Source organism: Anomaloglossus baeobatrachus, chromosome 1 (assembly GCF_048569485.1).
Source record: "Anomaloglossus baeobatrachus isolate aAnoBae1 chromosome 1, aAnoBae1.hap1, whole genome shotgun sequence".
Taxonomy (NCBI): Eukaryota; Metazoa; Chordata; class Amphibia; order Anura; family Aromobatidae; genus Anomaloglossus; species Anomaloglossus baeobatrachus.
In genome coordinates, this window is record NC_134353.1 from 936,259,367 (window position 1) to 936,277,528 (window position 18,162).

Here is an 18,162-nt window from a genome sequence, read left to right on the forward strand (position 1 = left end):
AAATTTAGTGCTTGTAGAACAGAAATCACACTTTACCTTCCTTAAATCAGGCTGCTTCCATAACTCCCATAGAAGTGAATAGATACAAACTGGGTGCTCCATCACGTGGCGGCAGCCTCACCCGGTGGGATCCGTCTTCTCCATGGACCTCTGGGTCTCACCTGCTGCGTGAATTGGTGCCAGGAGAACCCAATAAAGTGGTTGCCAATTACGCGGGTTGTCAAGAATAATTAATAACCACCTTAAAAAGCTAAAATTAACCCCGTACGTAGTGAGCGCAGCTTATAAATATTCTAATAAATCTCGTCTGATTACCAGTAAATGAACGCGGAGTGTCTCACGCGAGGAGGGTCGGCGTTAATATACACACAGTAGATTAAAAACTGCGCGGTGATGGAGGCGGCAGACAAGACGTGCATTTCATCTCCCTGATTAAGTTCTCTTGTGACTTATTATCCAAGCCGGAGACATCGCGAATAAGATGCCGGAAACATAAGTCAATTACAAGCCTGGACTAAACACACGGAAACCCTCCGCCGAAGAAACAGCATTAACATAAAATAAATGTACGTGTCAGATTAATAAACAGCCGTGAAAATCTGCTCCGGAGGCTCCGCGATCCTCCGCGACTTCACAGGAATTTATCCATCACTTCATTACTATAATTTTCTGAGATTTTTTTTGTAATGCAAAAAACTAATTACAGATATCAAAAAATAAGTGGGACCTAGATGTGTTTACCGGGGACCAAATTTAGGTCCACATGTTGGTGCTGATTCATTTCTGGCTGCAAATATGTTGTATTATTATTATTTTATTTTTTTTTTTAAAGTAGAGCTGTAAATCAATGATATAATTCTAACTGCCTGCAGCCACCACAAGGGGGAGCTCAGGAGTCTTCTTCCATTAAAAAAGTATTGAATACTCTAGTAATAACTTGTTGGAGTCCATGTACTCTTACAGGCAACCGTTTTTACTTTCCACTTTGGGGACCCAGACAGCTAGTGTGAGGGCAACCAATCAGAGATGCTGGCAGTCTGAGTACAACCAATCACAGGTGCTGTCACAATAGGTGTGCGGTGGAAGCAGTAAATATTCATACGTTTTAATGAGCGGACCAGGAAGCAGAGTGACAGCCGTGAGGAAACTCAGGAAGTATAAGTGTCCTGCTTTAATCCCTATTTTGCTTCCTTATCTTTTTTTATTTTTATCTGGGTGGCTGAACCCAAGCAGTTGGGGGTCCGTTCACAAACAGTAGGTATTCAGTATAAACCCCAAACTTTACAGTTCAGGTTGGCCCATCACTAATGATAAACAATTAATTAATTACATGAAATGGGAAAATAATAACAATATAAAAGCAGATTTGCTTCATAATTAACTAGCTATAACACCCGACATTGCTCGAGACTAACTAAGTCTCTCTCTCCTTCTCTACCCCTCTCTCCCACTCCCCCACTCTCTCACTCTCCCACTCTCTCACTCTCCCACTCTCCCACTCTCCCACTCTCTCACTCTCCCACTCTCTCACTCTCTCTCTCTCCCACTATCCCACTCTCCCACTATCCCACTCTCCCACTATCCCACTCTCCCACTATCCCACTCTCTCACTCTCTCACTCTCCCACTCTCTCACTCTCTCACTCTCCCACTCTCTCTCTCCCACTCTCTCACTCTCCCACTCTCTCACTCTCCCACTCTCTCACTCTCCCACTCTCTCACTCTCCCCCACTCTCCCACTCTCTCACTCTCCCACTCTCTCACTCTCCTACTCTCCCACTCTCCCACTCTCTCACTCTCCCACTCTCCCACTCTCTCCCTCTCTCCCACTCTCTCACTCTCCCACTCTCTCCCACTCTCCCCCACTCTCCCACTCTCCCACTCTCTCACTCTCCCACTCTCCCACTATCCCACTCTCTCACTCTCCCACTCTCTCTCTCCCACACTCTCTCCCACTCTCCCACTCTCTCACTCTCCCACTCTCTCACTCTCCCACTCTCTCACTCTCCCACTCTCCCACTCTCCCACTCTCCCACTATCCCACTCTCTCTCTCTCCCACTCTCCCACTCTCTCACTCTCTCACTCTCCCAGTCTCCCACTCTCTCACTCTCCCACTCTCCCCCACTCTCCCACTCTCCCACTCTCTCACTCTCTCACTCTCTCACTCTCCCACTCTCTCACTCTCCTACTCTCCCACTCTCCCACTCTCTCACTCTCCCACTCTCTCCCACTCTCCCACTCTCTCACTCTCCCACTCTCTCACTCTCCCACTCTCCCACTCTCCCCCACTCTCCCACTCTCCCACTCTCCCACTCTCCCACTCTCTCACTCTCTCACTCTCCCACTCTCCCACTCTCCCACTCTCCCACTCTCTCTCTCCCACTCTCCCACTCTGTCACTCTTCCACTGTGTCACTCTCTCACTCTCCCACTCTCTCACTCTGTCACTCTCCAACACATACATACACACATACATACACACACACATACACACACACATATACACACACACATACACACACACACACACACACACATACATACACACATACATACATACACATACACACATATACACACACACACATACACATACACACACATACACATACATACACACATACATACGCATACACATACATACACACATACATACACATACACACATATACACACACATACATATACACACATATACACACACATACATACACATACATACATACACACACATATACACACACATGCATACACTCAGCTTTATATATTAGATAGACAAATAAATACAAATCATACATTCCCTTTAAGGTTTCCTTTTAATTCCTCCATTATGCATCTGATCCATGATGATTGTGACTAATGCTCCAGAGTAAAGTTTATAAACGTCAATCTCAATCTAGTTAATATTTTTTTTAATGCAATAAAAGGTGACCAGATTCTCCATGTATATTCTAGATGTCGGTGAGGTGCAGTCACATCATCCAGCATGAAATACTGAAGTAAGTGAAACATACCAAATACCTTACACATGCCATTAATGCAGACGTCTCGGCTGTCGTTCCCCTCGAAACACGGGGTCCCGTCGACAACAGCATCAAGGAGCTTGTTGACATAATTCGCTTCTGCGTTTCGGCAATGAAGTTCACAGGGATTGGCTGTGCGGAGAATGAAGACAGTGTGAGCAAGTGAGTCCAGTATTGCGGTATCAGTGGTCCCTAAAGAGGGTTTTGGGGGTCATCAATACTTGCCCTGGTAGACAGAAGTTGGACACCACTGCCGTAGAACAATATATGTAATATAAGGGAATGTAATTTTCCTTTTGGGGAATGACACTTCATTTTTTTGTACTCTTCTTAATACTGTTAATTGGAAGATGAGAAATCTCAATTTTTTTTTATTATTATTATTATTATTATTATTTATTATTATAGCGCCATTTATTCCATGGCGCTTTACAAGTGAAAGAGGGTATACGTACAACAATCATTAACAGTACAAGACAGACTGGTATAGGAGGAGAGAGGACCCTGCCCGCGAGGGCTCACAGTCTACAAGGAATGGGTGATGGTACAATAGGTGAGGACAGAGCTGGTTGCGCAGTGGTCTACTGGGCTGAAGGCTATTGTAGACAACCTACAATAGCCTTCAGCCCAGTAGACCACTGCGCAACCAGCTCTGTCCTCACCTATTGTACCATCACCCATTCCTTGTAGACTGTGAGCCCTCGCGGGCAGGGTCCTCTCTCCTCCTATACCAGTCTGTCTTGTACTGTTAATGATTGTTGTACGTATACCCTCTTTCACTTTTATAAAAGGAATCTGTCACTAGGTTTCTGCTACCTCATCTGAGAACAGCATAATATAGGAAAGAGATCCTGATTCCAGTGATGTGTCACTTAGATTACTGGGTGCTGCAGTTGTGACACAATCAGAGATCTTAAGCCCACTTTACACGTTGCAATTAGTTGTACAATCGCATTTGCGATGTGACACGCCCAGGTTGCATACGGGATCTTATGAGATTGCACGTTGGTCGTTCATTTGCTGTCACACGAGCGTTAGTAGTCTATGTTAAATTGGTCAATTTTGTGTGCGATCCTCATGTGTTCTGTGACGTATGCATTGGGCACTTTTTTTTTTTTATTTATTGACTTGCCAAGCGTGTGTAATGTGTAGGGATGCGTTTTTACTATGTCATCTGCCATTCAGCTCTGCTACATGGCCGCTGACAGCAGACACAGACAGCCATGTAGCAGAGCTGAATGGCAGATGACAGCAGACACAGACAGAGCCGCACGATCAGAATGAACTCGGGTGAACTTCACCCGACTTCACGGTCATGCTGCGGCTCTGTCTGTGTCGCGCCCTGATTAGCGGTCACCAGTGAAGGACTCACCGGTGACCGCTAATCTCCTAAGTTACTGAAGTTAGCAGCCCTCTCTCATACTCACCGATCCCCGATCCCCGGCGCTGCACGGCGTTCACACTGCTCCGGCGGCTTTTACTGTTTTGAAAAAGCCGGCCGCCCATTAAACAATTTCGTATTCCCTGCTTTCCCCGCCCACCAGCGCCTATGATTGGTTACAGTGAGACACGCCCCCACGCTGAGTGACAGGTGTCACACTGCACCCAATCACAGCAGCCGGTGGGCGTGTCTATACTGTGTAGTGAAATAAATAATTAAATAATTAAAAAAAACGGCGTGCGGTTCCCCCCAATTTTAAAACCAGCCAGATAAAGCCATACGGCTGAAGGCTGGTATTCTGAGGATGGGGAGCTCCACGTTATGGGGAGCCCCCCAGCCTAACAATATCAGCCAACAGCCGCCCACAATTGCCGCATACATTATATGCGACAGTTCTGGGACTGTACCCGGCTCTTCCCGATTTGCCCTGGTGCGTTGGCAAATCGGGGTAATAAGGAGTTATTGGCAGCCCATAGCTGCCAATAAGTCCTAGATTAATCATGTCAGGCGTCTATTAGACACCCTCCATGGTTAATCTGTAAATTACCGTAAATAAACACACACCCGAAAAATCCTTTATTAGAAATAAAAAACACAAACATATACCCTGGTTCACCACTTTAATGAGCCCCAAAAAGCCCTCCATGTCCGGCGTAATCCAGGATGGTCCAGCATCGCTTCCAGCGCTGCTGCATGGAGGTGACCGGAGCTGCAGCAGACACAGCCGCTCCGGTCACCTCCACGCAGGTAATTGACTCGCCCACCCCAGGGCTATGGGACACTCGGTGCCGGGCCGGACTAGTCCGGTGGTAGTCAGTGGTGGCTGGGCCCGGCTCCGTGGCCCTGGTGGGTGTCAGTAGAATATGTGGCTGATGACTTTAAGTTTGTGTTCGTGACGCCACCTGTGGTATGCGGCTATTAAGCCGCCGCTGCTGTGTGAGGCCTCCGGGGTGATGATATAGCAGCAATGGTGGTACTGCTCCCCACAGGTGGAGCGGTGCCCCGGGACACAGTTGGTGCTTGTGGAAGTCTATGGTGTTGTGTGACTAGCACGGTGCAGGGCCGACAAGCAATGAAAGAAACAGGCACAAACAGTAGTCTCTTTACCTTCTCCTCTTTTACTCGGCAGAAGTTTAGTCCAGGGAGACCGTCACAGATGGTAAAGATGGTCCGGCCGGCCTGGAAGTGCCTGGGGTGATCTTTGGCCAGTTGAGTATGAGGCCTACTCCTTAATCTTTCTTTGCTGTTTAGGACACTGCACTTTGGGTTAGCAATTGCCCTCTTGCTGCTGGGACTGGTGGTTCGTCCCTTTTTCTGTGGGGTAGACTGCGCAGGCCCTCTCTGGTGCTTCTCTGCTGGAGTCCACACCAGGCCCTTGGGATGCAGCTGTACCCTCAGTTTGCTTCTGGGCCAGGGGGCTTGCAGCTCTCCTGCCCTCCGGATTCAGCTACCAGGGATGGATTTTATGCCCTGGCAACCACAGACTCCGATGTCCGAGTCTCCTCTGTGCCTCTCTGCACCTCTTGCTTCACTGGGCCAAGCTATTCCAGCTCTAGGCCCCAATTCCACAAGGCAGCACTACTCTCCGTCTGTCCTCTTTCACTCCTGTCTCCAGACTAACTACTACTTCCTCCCTTCAGCCAGACTTAAGGAATGCTCCCTGAAGTTCCAGGTTCAGAGCTCCCCCTGCTGGCCGGAGGGAGAACTGCGTTGGTTGTTAAACTTACTGGCCAATAGATCTCCCAATTACCTCCAGGCTCAGCATTAACCCTTTGGAAGGGCAATGCTGTTGTGGCGACCAGGTCCTGGGGCGCCACACTCCCCCTTAGTTAAATTCAGTACTCCCGGACTGTAGAAACAAACATGACATGTTAGAACATTTCATCCCATTATGGAAGGCGCATTACTTGAACGTTACAAACTTAAACATTACTATAAGAGTCCAGTGTGGCTCCCTGCCGGGTGTCCATTACACTGCTCCATGGGGGACCCGCCGCGATCAAACCCCCAACGTAGGCTCTGGGCGTGCGTCAGAGCATTGATGACCCCACTCTATGCACGCCGGACGGGTTTTTCTTCAGGGGTGTTGAGCACACTGGTGCTAACTATGAACAATTTAGGTGTTGGCCACCCATAGTCCAGTGGCCCAATTGTCCATTTTCGCAATCAAAGAAAAAGAAAAACATTTTGTACACAACATTACAGACATTTTGCATAACTATTTACATTCCAATAAGTACTCTTTCTTTTTCCCTTATACAGTTGACTCTCTATACCTTGGAGGGGGTTGTCCCCGAGTGCTGCGTTGAGACCTGCGTAGCTCTGGTGTTTGCCCCTGACTACTTGGTGTGTCTTCTACCTCAGCACTACAGGTAGGCCTAACCCCGATAGGTAAGCGTGATGATTGCCTATGTGGTCTAAGAGTCGCCAAGGGTATGACAGGTTCACCACTGACAGGGGGTTGATCCTCCTGTTCCACTGCTGGCGTGTCATCTCGTGTTGGAGCGGACGGTTCTTTAGGTGGATCCAGAACCTCTTCTGTTTCTGGCTCGACCAACTGCGGAAACGTCAAAACTGGTACCACTATGGCATTGTTTATTCGGGTCCAAGTTTTGGGGAATTTTCCAAGGATTGTTTGGATCATCTCCCCCTCTTTCTCTTGACTTTGGGGACTTCCTTGTACTTCTTCCATTTCTCTTTGGATTCTGCACCGTTCAGGGCACGCTTTCAGGCGGTCTCGAGAGACTGCTTGATAGGTCTTGCCTTCATCCTTGCTTATGAGGCATACCTTACTGTTGTCAAATTTGGAGGGGATAATGGTGTAGGGCTCGTTTTCCCACTGATCATCCAATTTATGGATCCTCCGCTTCTTCTTGAGGACTTGTTCTCCAGGTGCTAAGGGAGTTGCTGGGGCTGTTTGATTGTAATGCTGCTCTTGTCTCGTTCTGGCTTGAGACAGGGCCCTCTCTACGCATTCCTGGACCTTACGGTACCGCTGCTGCCGCTCTGTATCCCAATCTTCCATTTCCTGAACCGCCTCAGGTGACACAGTCCCCATCTCAAAGTCTACAGGTAACTTGCCAGGTCTGGCTCGCATCAGGTAAGCAGGGCTGCAGTTGGTCGAATTTACCGGGATATGGTTGTACAAGTCTACCAGATCTGGTAACTTTTCTGGCCATTGGTTTCTTTCTTCCAAAGGTAGAGTCTTGAGCATGTCAATAACCACATGGTTCATCTTCTCGCACAATCCATTGGTTGGGGGTGGTACGGTGTGGTTCTGATTTTCTTACAACCGTACAGGTTACAGAACTCTTGGAACACTTCTGCCTCGAATGCAGGACCCTGATCAGTCAGTACCCTTTCAGGGTAACCGTGAGGTCGACAAAAGTAGGCCTGAAATGCTCTCGCTGCTGTTCTGGCTGTCTGGTCCTTCACGGGCACTACTACCAGGAAACGGGAGTAATGGTCCACAATGGTGAGGGCGTACACATAGCCTGACCGGCTTGGTGTTAACTTCACGTGGTCCAGGGCCACCAACTCCAGGGGCTGCTTCGTGACAATTGGCTGTAGGGGAGACCTTTGGCTGGCATCATCTTTCCGCCTCAGGTTACATGGACCACAGTCTCGGCACCACTTCTCGATCATCTTTCTCATGTGCACCCAGTAGAACCGTTCGCGGAGTAGGGTCTCCAACTTCTTCCACCCGAAGTGTCCTGCGTTATCATGATAAGCTGCTAGGACCATTGGAGCATCCCTCTGTGGGACCACTATCTGCCAGACGAGTTCATTCGTTCGCCAGTTGACATATCTCTTGCAGAGCTTGCCTTGGTATGTGAACAGTCGTCCCCTCTCCTTCCACAGCTGCTGGGCTTCTTCTGGAGCATCTGGGCCAAGATGGGTCTCAGCTTGTGCTAGCTTTTCTTTGACCAATCGCACGGCCGGGTCACCGTTCTGTGTCTCTTCCCAATTATGGTGGAGTAATGGGTTGACCGAGACCTCGTGCTGGCTCGAGCGCTTCACTCCTACAGCATGCTCACACTGGGAAACACCTTGGTGATGGAAAGCCGGTAACTCTGTCTCTTCGAGTTCATCCAGGTCTTCTCAAGACTCGGGTAAGTGAGGCATTCTGGACAGCGCATCAGCATTGTTATTCTTCTTGCCAGCCCGATACTTGATGGTAAAATCAAAGTTAGACAGCCGGGCCATCCATCGCTGTTCCAACGCACCTAACTTGGCTGTTGCCAGGTGTGTCAACGGATTGTTGTCCGTGAAGATGGTGAACTTGGCCGATGCCAGATAGTGCTTGAAGCGTTCAGTCACTGCCCAAACAATAGCGAGGAACTCCAGCTTGAAGGAACTGTAGTTTTCTGGATTCCTTTCTGTGGGCCGAAGCTTCCTACTGGCGTACGCTATCACCCTCTCTCTGCCTCCCTGCACCTGGGACAGAACTGCTCCCAGGCCCACGTTGCTGGCGTCTGTATACAGTACAAACGGCTGGCTGTAGTCAGGGTAGGCCAGAATTTCTTCTCCCGTGAGAGCCCCTTTCAGCCGGACAAAGGATGCTTCTAGTTGGCTGCTCCATTCAAATGGAGGGCTCTGATTCTTAGCCTGCTTTGGCTGGCCCACCAGGAGATCTTGAAGGGGCGCTGCTATCTTTGTGAAACCATCAATGAACCTTCGGTAGTAGCCCACCAGCCCAAGGAACTGCCGCACCTCTTTTACCGTCGTGGGTCTTGGCCAGTCCTTGATTACGGTGACTTTCTCCGGATCAGGTGCCACACCTTCTGCGCTGACCACATGACCCAGGTACTGTACCTTTGGCTTCAAGAGGTGGCATTTGGACGGCTTGATCTTCAGGCCATATTTCGACAAAGACTCAAACACTTCTGCTAAGTGCTTCAGGTGGTCTTCATAAGTCTTGGAGTAGACTATGACGTCATCCAGGTACAACAGCACGGTTTCAAAGTTGTGGTGGCCCAAGCAGCACTCCATCAACCTTTGGAATGTCCCTGGGGCGTTGCAGAGCCCGAATGGCATACAGTTGAACTCGCAGAGGCCCATTGGCGTCGTGAATGCAGTCTTCTCCTTGTCCGCCTCTGCCACGGGAACCTGCCAATACCCACTGGTGAGATCCAAGGTGGAGAAATATTTAGCTGACTTTAAGGCTGTTAGTGACTCCTCTATTCTGGGCAGTGGATAAGCATCTTTATGTGTAATGCGGTTAATTTGCCTGTAATCTACACACATTCTCATTGTACCATCTTTTTTCTTTATGAGCACTAGTGGAGCTGCCCAGAGGCTACAACTATCTCTGATAACCCCAGCCTCCTTCATTTCCCGCAACATTTCTTTGGCACGCTGATACTGTGCGGGGGGTACAGGGCGGTATCTCTCTTTAATGGGATGATGATCACCCGTGGGGATTTGATGTTTAACCCCTTTCACCTGCCCAAAATCTAGGGGGTGTTTGCTGAAGACCCGCTCGTACTCCTGTACCACCCGGTAAACCCCATGCTTTTGGTGTGAGGGGGTGGAGTCGGTGCCCACATGTAATTTTTGGCACCAGTCTTCCAGCTGCCCCTTGGAACCATTGTCTTCCGCCTGGTCGGACGGGATCAAGGGTTCCACTGCTTTGATGGTATTGTTGCTGACAGTGTACAGTTTTGCTACAGTGGCGTACCGGGGCAATTTGGCCTCCTCCTCCCCACAATTCAGGACACGGACGGGCACTCTCCCCTTGCGGACGTCTGCTACCCCTCTGGCTACCAGGACTCCAGGTCTACTGTCTGAATACACCGGTTCTACGAAGGCATGGTAGTCCTGACCCTTGAGGCCTATTGCTGCCCGACACCATATCAACATTTCACTTCTTGGGGGTATTGCAATGGGGAGGGGGTCACTTACCCTCACACTGCCAATTTCTTCTCCGGCCAGCTCTACCTGCTGCCTCCTCATCAGGCCTCGGATCTCCCTCTGTAGGGCACGCTGCTGCCCGGAGCTGGCGGTTTCAGACGCCTGTTGCAACAAAATTATCACTTCGGCAATACAATTTTCTATCACATTTGTACCAATGGTTAGCAGTGGGTCAGATTCTTTGCGATCAATATCTACAATTATCATCCCCTGACATGGCAATTCTACCCGCCCCACTTTAATGGTTACTTCTTTGTACCCAATTTGAGGTAAGGGCTGACCATTACTGGCCACAATTGTTAAATCATCATCTGGGCCATGGTCAATGTCTGAATCAGCCCAATATCTTTTGTACAGTTTGTAGGGGATGGTTGTTACCTGGGACCCCGTATCCAGGAGGGCATTCAAAGGGATCCCATCCAGCACAATAGGAAGGACCGGGCGTCCTCCCACATACTTGCTGCGGCTGGGGTTTGAGCCGGGCTTCCTTACACCTGGGGGTTGGCTCCTGGCCCCAGGCTCGGCCCATTTAAAGGACAGCGTCGTGCAATGTGGCCCACCTGGCTGCAGCGGCGGCAGATCGGTTGTCCCGTTGAATCATACCGGTCTGTGTCTTTTCCTCGGGTCAGCGGAATCCTCCTCTGTCGCATCCATGGGACGTCATCTGGGCTGGAGGCCAACTCGATTCTTCCAGGCGATGGGGTCACTTGTAGAGACTGCACGGTCTTGGCAAGGGCAGCTACAGTCCTGGTCAGCTCCTGGACCTGCTGTCTGAGCTCTGCAGTGGGATCTTTATCCAGGGACTGCGCCTCAGCCCCTGCAGCAGCTCGTGTTGCAGGCACCACCCCGGGGTACGTGATAGCAAGAGGCCGGAGGGGTACCGGGTCATTCGGTGTAGATTCTCTCAGTACCCGGATGGCATGGTCCTTAAACTTTGCAAAGTCCAGAGCAGGGTTCTGCAGGACCATGATACGCAGCTGGGTCCTGTGGGCATCTGACCGGAGCCCCTCTATGAACTGCTCAGTTAGGAGTTTGTGTTCTTCACGTACACTCTCTGGGTCCACCTGTTTAACTGCTTTCAGGGCCTCCTGTAAGTTTAAGGCATAGTCCCTTATGCTGTCTGTGGCCCGCTGCTTGCACCCAAAGAATCTCATCTTTATCTCTGCTGCGGTGCGGGTGTCAAAAGTACTCTTTAGCTTGGCCAATATCTGGGTTACTGTCCCTTTATCTGTATCAGGCCAGGACTTCACTTCACGCTGGGCTGCGCCGGCTAGCTGTCCCATTAATATGCCCACCTTCTGGCTCTCAGTCAGCGGATACACCCGGAACAAGCTGTGCAGGCTTTCTCTGAAGTCGCTCAAGGTATGGGACTCCCCGGAGTACTGCGGCAGCCATTCTGCTCCCGGGATGTACGGCATTGTGATCGGCATTACCGGCGCTGCAGCGGGGGCTGGGGCGACGGGGATTGCTTCGGCTGGTGCTGCGGCATCTCGGGCTATGGCAGCCACCTGCCCTCCCTCTGAGTCGGACATCTTCCTCCCCCTTAGTGAACCTTACCAGGCTCCGTTCACTTTTCAAATTTCCTTCTGGGTCGCGCGGGGTTAACAGCGCTCTGCTCTGATGGCGCGCTCCCTTCGCGCTCTTTGTCAGGCACGCCCCCCTTCTTCCTGCGCTCGGCGAGGCTAATGGCGGCGGCAGTTTGCAGACAGTACACAGTCTTTTAAGCACAATTCCTGCAGGCGCACAGTACCCGGTGTGACCGGGCACGAAATCCTGTTCGTGACGCCAAAAGTTGACTCGCCCACCCCAGGGCTATGGGACACTCGGTGCCGGGCCGGACTAGTCAGGTGGTAGTCAGTGGTGGCTGGGCCCGGCTCCGTGGCCCTGGTGGGTGTCAGTAGAATATGTGGCTGATGACTTTAAGTTTGTGTTCGTGACGCCACCTGTGGTATGCGGCTATTAACCCGCCGCTGCTGTGTGAGGCCTCCGGGGTGATGATATAGCAGCAATGGTGGTACTGCTCCCCACAGGTGGAGCGGTGCCCCGGGACACAGTTGGTGCTTGTGGAAGTCTATGGTGTTGTGTGACTAGCACGGTGCAGGGCCGACAAGCAATGAAAGAAACAGGCACAAACAGTAGTCTCTTTACCTTCTCCTCTTTTACTCGGCAGAAGTTTAGTCCAGGGAGACCGTCACAGATGGTAAAGATGGTCCAGCCGGCCTGGAAGTGCCTGGGGTGATCTTTGGCCAGTTGAGTATGAGGCCTACTCCTTAATCTTTCTTTGCTGTTTAGGACACTGCACTTTGGGTTAGCAATTGCCCTCTTGCTGCTGGGACTGGTGGTTCGTCCCTTTTTCTGTGGGGTAGACTGCGCAGGCCCTCTCTGGTGCTTCTCTGCTGGAGTCCACACCAGGCCCTTGGGATGCAGCTGTACCCTCAGTTTGCTTCTGGGCCAGGGGGCTTGCAGCTCTCCTGCCCTCCGGATTCAGCTACCAGGGATGGATTTTATGCCCTGGCAACCACAGACTCCGATGTCCGAGTCTCCTCTGTGCCTCTCTGCACCTCTTGCTTCACTGGGCCAAGCTATTCCAGCTCTAGGCCCCAATTCCACAAGGCAGCACTACTCTCCGTCTGTCCTCTTTCACTCCTGTCTCCAGACTAACTACTACTTCCTCCCTTCAGCCAGACTCAAGGAATGCTCCCTGAAGTTCCAGGTTCAGAGCTCCCCCTGCTGGCCGGAGGGAGAACTGCGTTGGTTGTTAAACTTACTGGCCAATAGATCTCCCAATTACCTCCAGGCTCAGCATTAACCCTTTGGAAGGGCAATGCTGTTGTGGCGACCAGGTCCTGGGGCGCCACATAATGAAGACAGCCGCGCGATCAGCTGCTGTCACTGGATCCAGCGGTGGCCGCGGGTAACCTCAGTGACAGCTCAGCTGATCGCGCTACTCACCTCAGTTGCTGCGTGGAGGTGATAGGAGCGGCGGTGAGTAGCGCGATCAGCTGAGCTGTCACTGAGATAACCCGCGGCCACCGCTGGATCCAGTGACAGCGGGTAACCTCAGTGACAGCAGCTGATCGCGCGGCTGTCTTCATTACCTGCGTGGAGGTGACCGGAGCGGCGGTGTCTTCTGCAGCTCCGGTCACCTCCATGCAGCAGCGCTGGAAGCGACGCTGGAGCATCCTGGATTACGCCGGACATGGAGGGCTTTTTGGGGCTGATTAAAGTGGTGAACCAGGGTATATGTTTGTGTTTTTTATTTCTAATAAAGGATTTTTCGGGCGTGTGTGTTTATTTACTGTAATTTACAGATTAATCATGGAAGGCGTCTCATAGACGCCTGACATGATTAATCTAGGACTTATTGGCAGCTATGGGCTGCCAATAACTCCTTATTACCCCGATTTGCCAACGCACCAGGGCAAATCGGGAAGAGCCGGGTACAGTCCCAGAACTGTCGCATATAATGTATGCGGCAATTCTGGGCGGCTGTTGGCTGATATTGTTAGGCTGGGGGGCTCCCCATAACGTGGAGCTCCCCATCCTGAGAATACCAGCCTTCAGCCGTATGGCTTTATCTGGCTGGTTTTAAAATTGGGGGGAACCGCACGCCGTTTTTTTTAATTATTTAATTATTTATTTCACTACACAGTATAGACACGCCCACCGGCTGCTGTGATTGGGTGCAGTGTGACACCTGTCACTCAGCGTGGGGGCGTGTCTCACTGTAACCAATCATAGGCGCCGGTGGGCGGGGATAGCAGGGAATACGAGATTGTTTAATGGGCGGCCGGCTTTTTCAAAACAGTAAAAGCCGCCGGAGCAGTGTGAACGCCGTGCAGCGCCGGGGATCGGGGATCGGTGAGTATATGAGAGAGGGGGATAGACTGACATGGACAGAGAGTGAGGGACAGAGATAGTGACCGACTGACAGAGATTAGTGAATGACAGACATTGTGAGGCGCTTCAGAACGCAGCTTTTCAGCTGCGCTCTGAAGCGGACCTTTTTTAAGCTGCGGTGCAGAGCGCACACCTGCGCACATAGCATCAGACACCAAAATCGTATGAGGGATGTCACACGTTACAATTGACTAGGTTCGTGCAACAAAACGCTCAATTCTAGAGAATGATACGATGTATTTGCGATCAATGGTTTTGCGTTCAATCCTGATCGCACGTAGCTGTCACACGCAGATACTCACAAATGATGCCGGATGTGCGTCACTTACAACTTGACCCCAACGACGGATTGTGAGATATATTGAAGCGTGTGTAGCGGGCTTAAGATGTAGCCATTAGGAAGAGATCACAAACTGACTCCGCACACACCACAACTGACTCCACCCACACAACAGCTGATGCCGCCCATACCGCATCTGACTCCACTCACACCAAAACTGACTCCGCCCACACAACAGCTGACTCCGCCCGCACAACAGCTGTCTCTACCCACACCACAGCTGACCCTGCCAACACCACAGCTGACTCCGCTCACACCATATCTGACTCCTCCCACACTACAGATTACTCCGCCCACACCACAGCTCTCAGTGTACACTGTATATTGACAATGACCTGCTTATCAGAGGAGGGGGAGTAGTTAGACAAAGGCTCATATACCCTGACGTTCGGGTAGTGATAATTTCCTGATGATGAAACCTTCATTGTAAGTAAACAACAGCACACAGCCTGGTAAGTGACACCGCTGAATTCAGTGCTTTAACCCCTGCAGCATGCTGTTCTCAGATTACATAGTAAAAACCTGCTGACAGATTCCCTTTAATGCTTTTTCCGTTATTTCAACTTTTGGTTGAAAGTTCTAAAAAGTGCTACTCCTTTAACTATAAAGAACCCTTTCATCTGTTGACAATTAATTTTTATTCCTTAACAGTTGCACAGGTCTTTCCAATAAGCAATTCCTTCATGTGGCATAGTATAAAGTGAAGTTACAGTAAAATTGTGTTCACCCTTTCCCCCGAATCTCACGAATTCCATTTGCACTCAAGACAAATTCCCATTGTGAGGGAGCTTTCACTTTTCAGAGGTTTTCGTCTGATTCTTCATTTGCAACTTTTCAAAAAGTCACAAAATTTGTGGTCAATTTTCTCAAAATTTTGCAGTAAATATTTGCAGAAAGGGTTGAAGAAAAAAAAAAGGATGATTTTGGACCTTGCGTAAAGTTTGTGACCCGCGTACGCCATATTGAAGAATTAGGTGCACAAAACAAAATCAAATAGAGCAAGGCAAAAAAAACAAACAAAAGTGAGTTAAAAAATGCATATGAATAATCGGGGCCGTATAGTATAGACATCTGATGGTATCATGGGTTTTTTTTGTCTTTGTTCGCCAGGATTAGACTATAAGGTCTATCGGGAGAATAGGACGAGTGCGTGATATTCTCTGGTCGAACATACAAGCTGGCAGATATGTGTAGACCTGACATCACCAGCCCCGCTCTCCAACCAATGTGGAAGTGAGGGGGTCCAATTACTTCCCTTTAATTCACTTAAAGGGTAAATCACTTACCCTTTAAGTGATAACATCGTTTTTGCCACTAGGTGGCACTGCTTGCCAGTTAACCCCAAAGGATCTTAAAAGATTAGAGTCGCTCTGAAAGTGGTAGCAACCTGATAAGTTGCTCTAAACTGCAACTGCGGAAGTAACTGGGGCCTCATTTATGAGAATCACCTCCCAGTAAGATCGCGCTGGTTGCCTATAGCCCCTGCAGAAGTAACTGGGGCCTCATTTATGAGAATTGCCTCACACTAAGGCGGGCTTTGCACGATGCGACATCGCAAGCCGATGCTGCGATGTCGCACGCCCCCGTCGCAGCAGCGATATCTTGTGATTCCTGGCGTAGCGAACATTATCGCTACGCCAGCTTCACACGCACTCACCTGTCCTGCGACGTCGCTCTGGCCGGCGTCCCGCCTCCTTCCTAAGGGGGCGGGTCGTACAACATCAGAGCGACGTCACACGGCAGGCGGCCAATCAAAGCTGAGGGGCGGAGATGAGGGGGACGTAAACATCCCGCCCACCTTCTTCCTTCCGTATAGCCGCCGGCGGCAGGTAAGGAGATGTTCCTCGCTCCTGCGGCTTCATACACAGCGATGTGCGCTGCCGCAGGAACGAGGAACAACATCGTACCTGTCGCGGCAGCGTAATTTTGAAAAAGTCGGAGCCTGCACCGATGATACGATAACGACGCTTTTGCGTTCGTTAATCGTATCATCTAGGATTTACACACAACGATGTCGAAAGTGACGCCGGATGTGCGTCACTTTCGATTTGACCCCACCGACATCGCACGTGCGATGTTGCAACGTGCAAAGCCGCCCTAAGATCGTGCCGGTGGCCTAGAGCCACTGCAAAAGTAACTGGGGCCTCATTTATGAGACTAGCCTCACAGTAAGATCCTTCTGGTTGCCTATAACCACTGCAGAAGTAACTGGGGCCTCATTTATGAATATTGCCTCACAGGAAGATTGTTCTGGTTGCCTATAACCACTGCAGAAGTAACTGGGGCCTCATTTATGAATATTGCCTCACAGTAAGATCCTTCTGGTTGCCTATAACCACTGCAGAAGTAACTGGGGCCTCATTTAGGAAAATTACCTCACAGTAAGATCATTCTGAATGCAGCTTTCAGCATTGAAGCTGCTGAGGTAAAGTGAAAGCTGAGCTCTGACTGGTTGCTATGGACAACTAGAACAGTCTGACTGTGAGGCAGATTTCATAACTGAGATGTGAGATCCTTCAGGACACATTTTCAATTTTATACATATATAGATTCACTTATTAGATCTCTGACTATTTTGAGGTGCAGTACCAGGCGCCAATCACTGACAGAAAGTGGCACTGTTCCCAGAATCGTGAGCCTTCTCCCCATTTCTCCCCTTTTGGTATTGTTTCCCCAGGGGTGCACGTACCTGTGTTGTATATGGGATACCACGTATGCAGCTCGTTTTTATGGAGCACGGTATCGAACTCGGCGCACTGCATCTGACGGAAGGACGGCTGGTTCTTGGGACAGGGGTTCGTCTTACACATTCTGTAACGCTTCCTCTCCCCTGTACAGTATTTCCCTCCGAACTTTGGTCTAAAAATAATAAAAGATATATGAACAGTTCATATAACCAACTATCTAATGGAACCATGTAACCATGGACACACATAGCTCTGCAGAGGGGCTGCGTACACAAAACTGTAGTGGATTTTCAGGACTGTTTTCATTTGGATATTGCTTTGCTCTGTAAGCGCAGCAGAAGAACCGCACGATACTCACTCCGGGTTGTTACATTTCCGCTCCGCACTTTGTACCCCGGCTCCGCACGTGCGTGTACAGTGTGACCATGGCGTCCATGACCCCCAGCCTCCATTTACAGTGTCCGGACGTTTTCCTACGGTGACGCACGCACCACTGATGCACCACTGCAAAAGAAAACATTAATAGTCAACACAAATGCATAATAACAGAAAGGAATGTAAAGGGTATAAGCAAAACCATCACTGACGATAACAGTCAGAAACTTATGACTTGAGAAAACCTTAAAGGAGTTGTCCAGGATTAGAAAACTATGGCCACCGATGTGCGGAATTGCCTCTCAACCTCAGTCACTTCACTGAAGAGTAGCTGCCATATCAGAAGGAACCCACGGACCGGGGCAGTGCTAATTTTTGAAGTAGTAATTTTTTTCCAATCCAAAAGAATATGTTTAACTAATATGACATAAAGTCCCAGCATATAAGACTCTAAATCATGTAATTTCATATTGCTTCCATAAGA

At 49.8% G+C, this 18,162-nt stretch overlaps 1 protein-coding gene across 1 annotated transcript in view; it reads right to left on the reverse strand.

Annotated features, from left to right (window-relative positions):
- Nucleotides 1-18,162, reverse strand: part of ADAMTS12 (ADAM metallopeptidase with thrombospondin type 1 motif 12) — a 182,468-nt gene that overhangs the window by 137,798 nt on the left and 26,508 nt on the right. The window contains exons 6-8 of the mRNA XM_075330036.1: nucleotides 17,662-17,807; nucleotides 17,306-17,475; nucleotides 3,021-3,154 (exon numbers count right to left, since the gene is read on the reverse strand). Of these exons, the coding sequence (XP_075186151.1) occupies nucleotides 3,021-3,154; nucleotides 17,306-17,475; nucleotides 17,662-17,807 (450 nt within the window). The remainder of the gene's footprint in view (nucleotides 1-3,020; nucleotides 3,155-17,305; nucleotides 17,476-17,661; nucleotides 17,808-18,162) is intronic.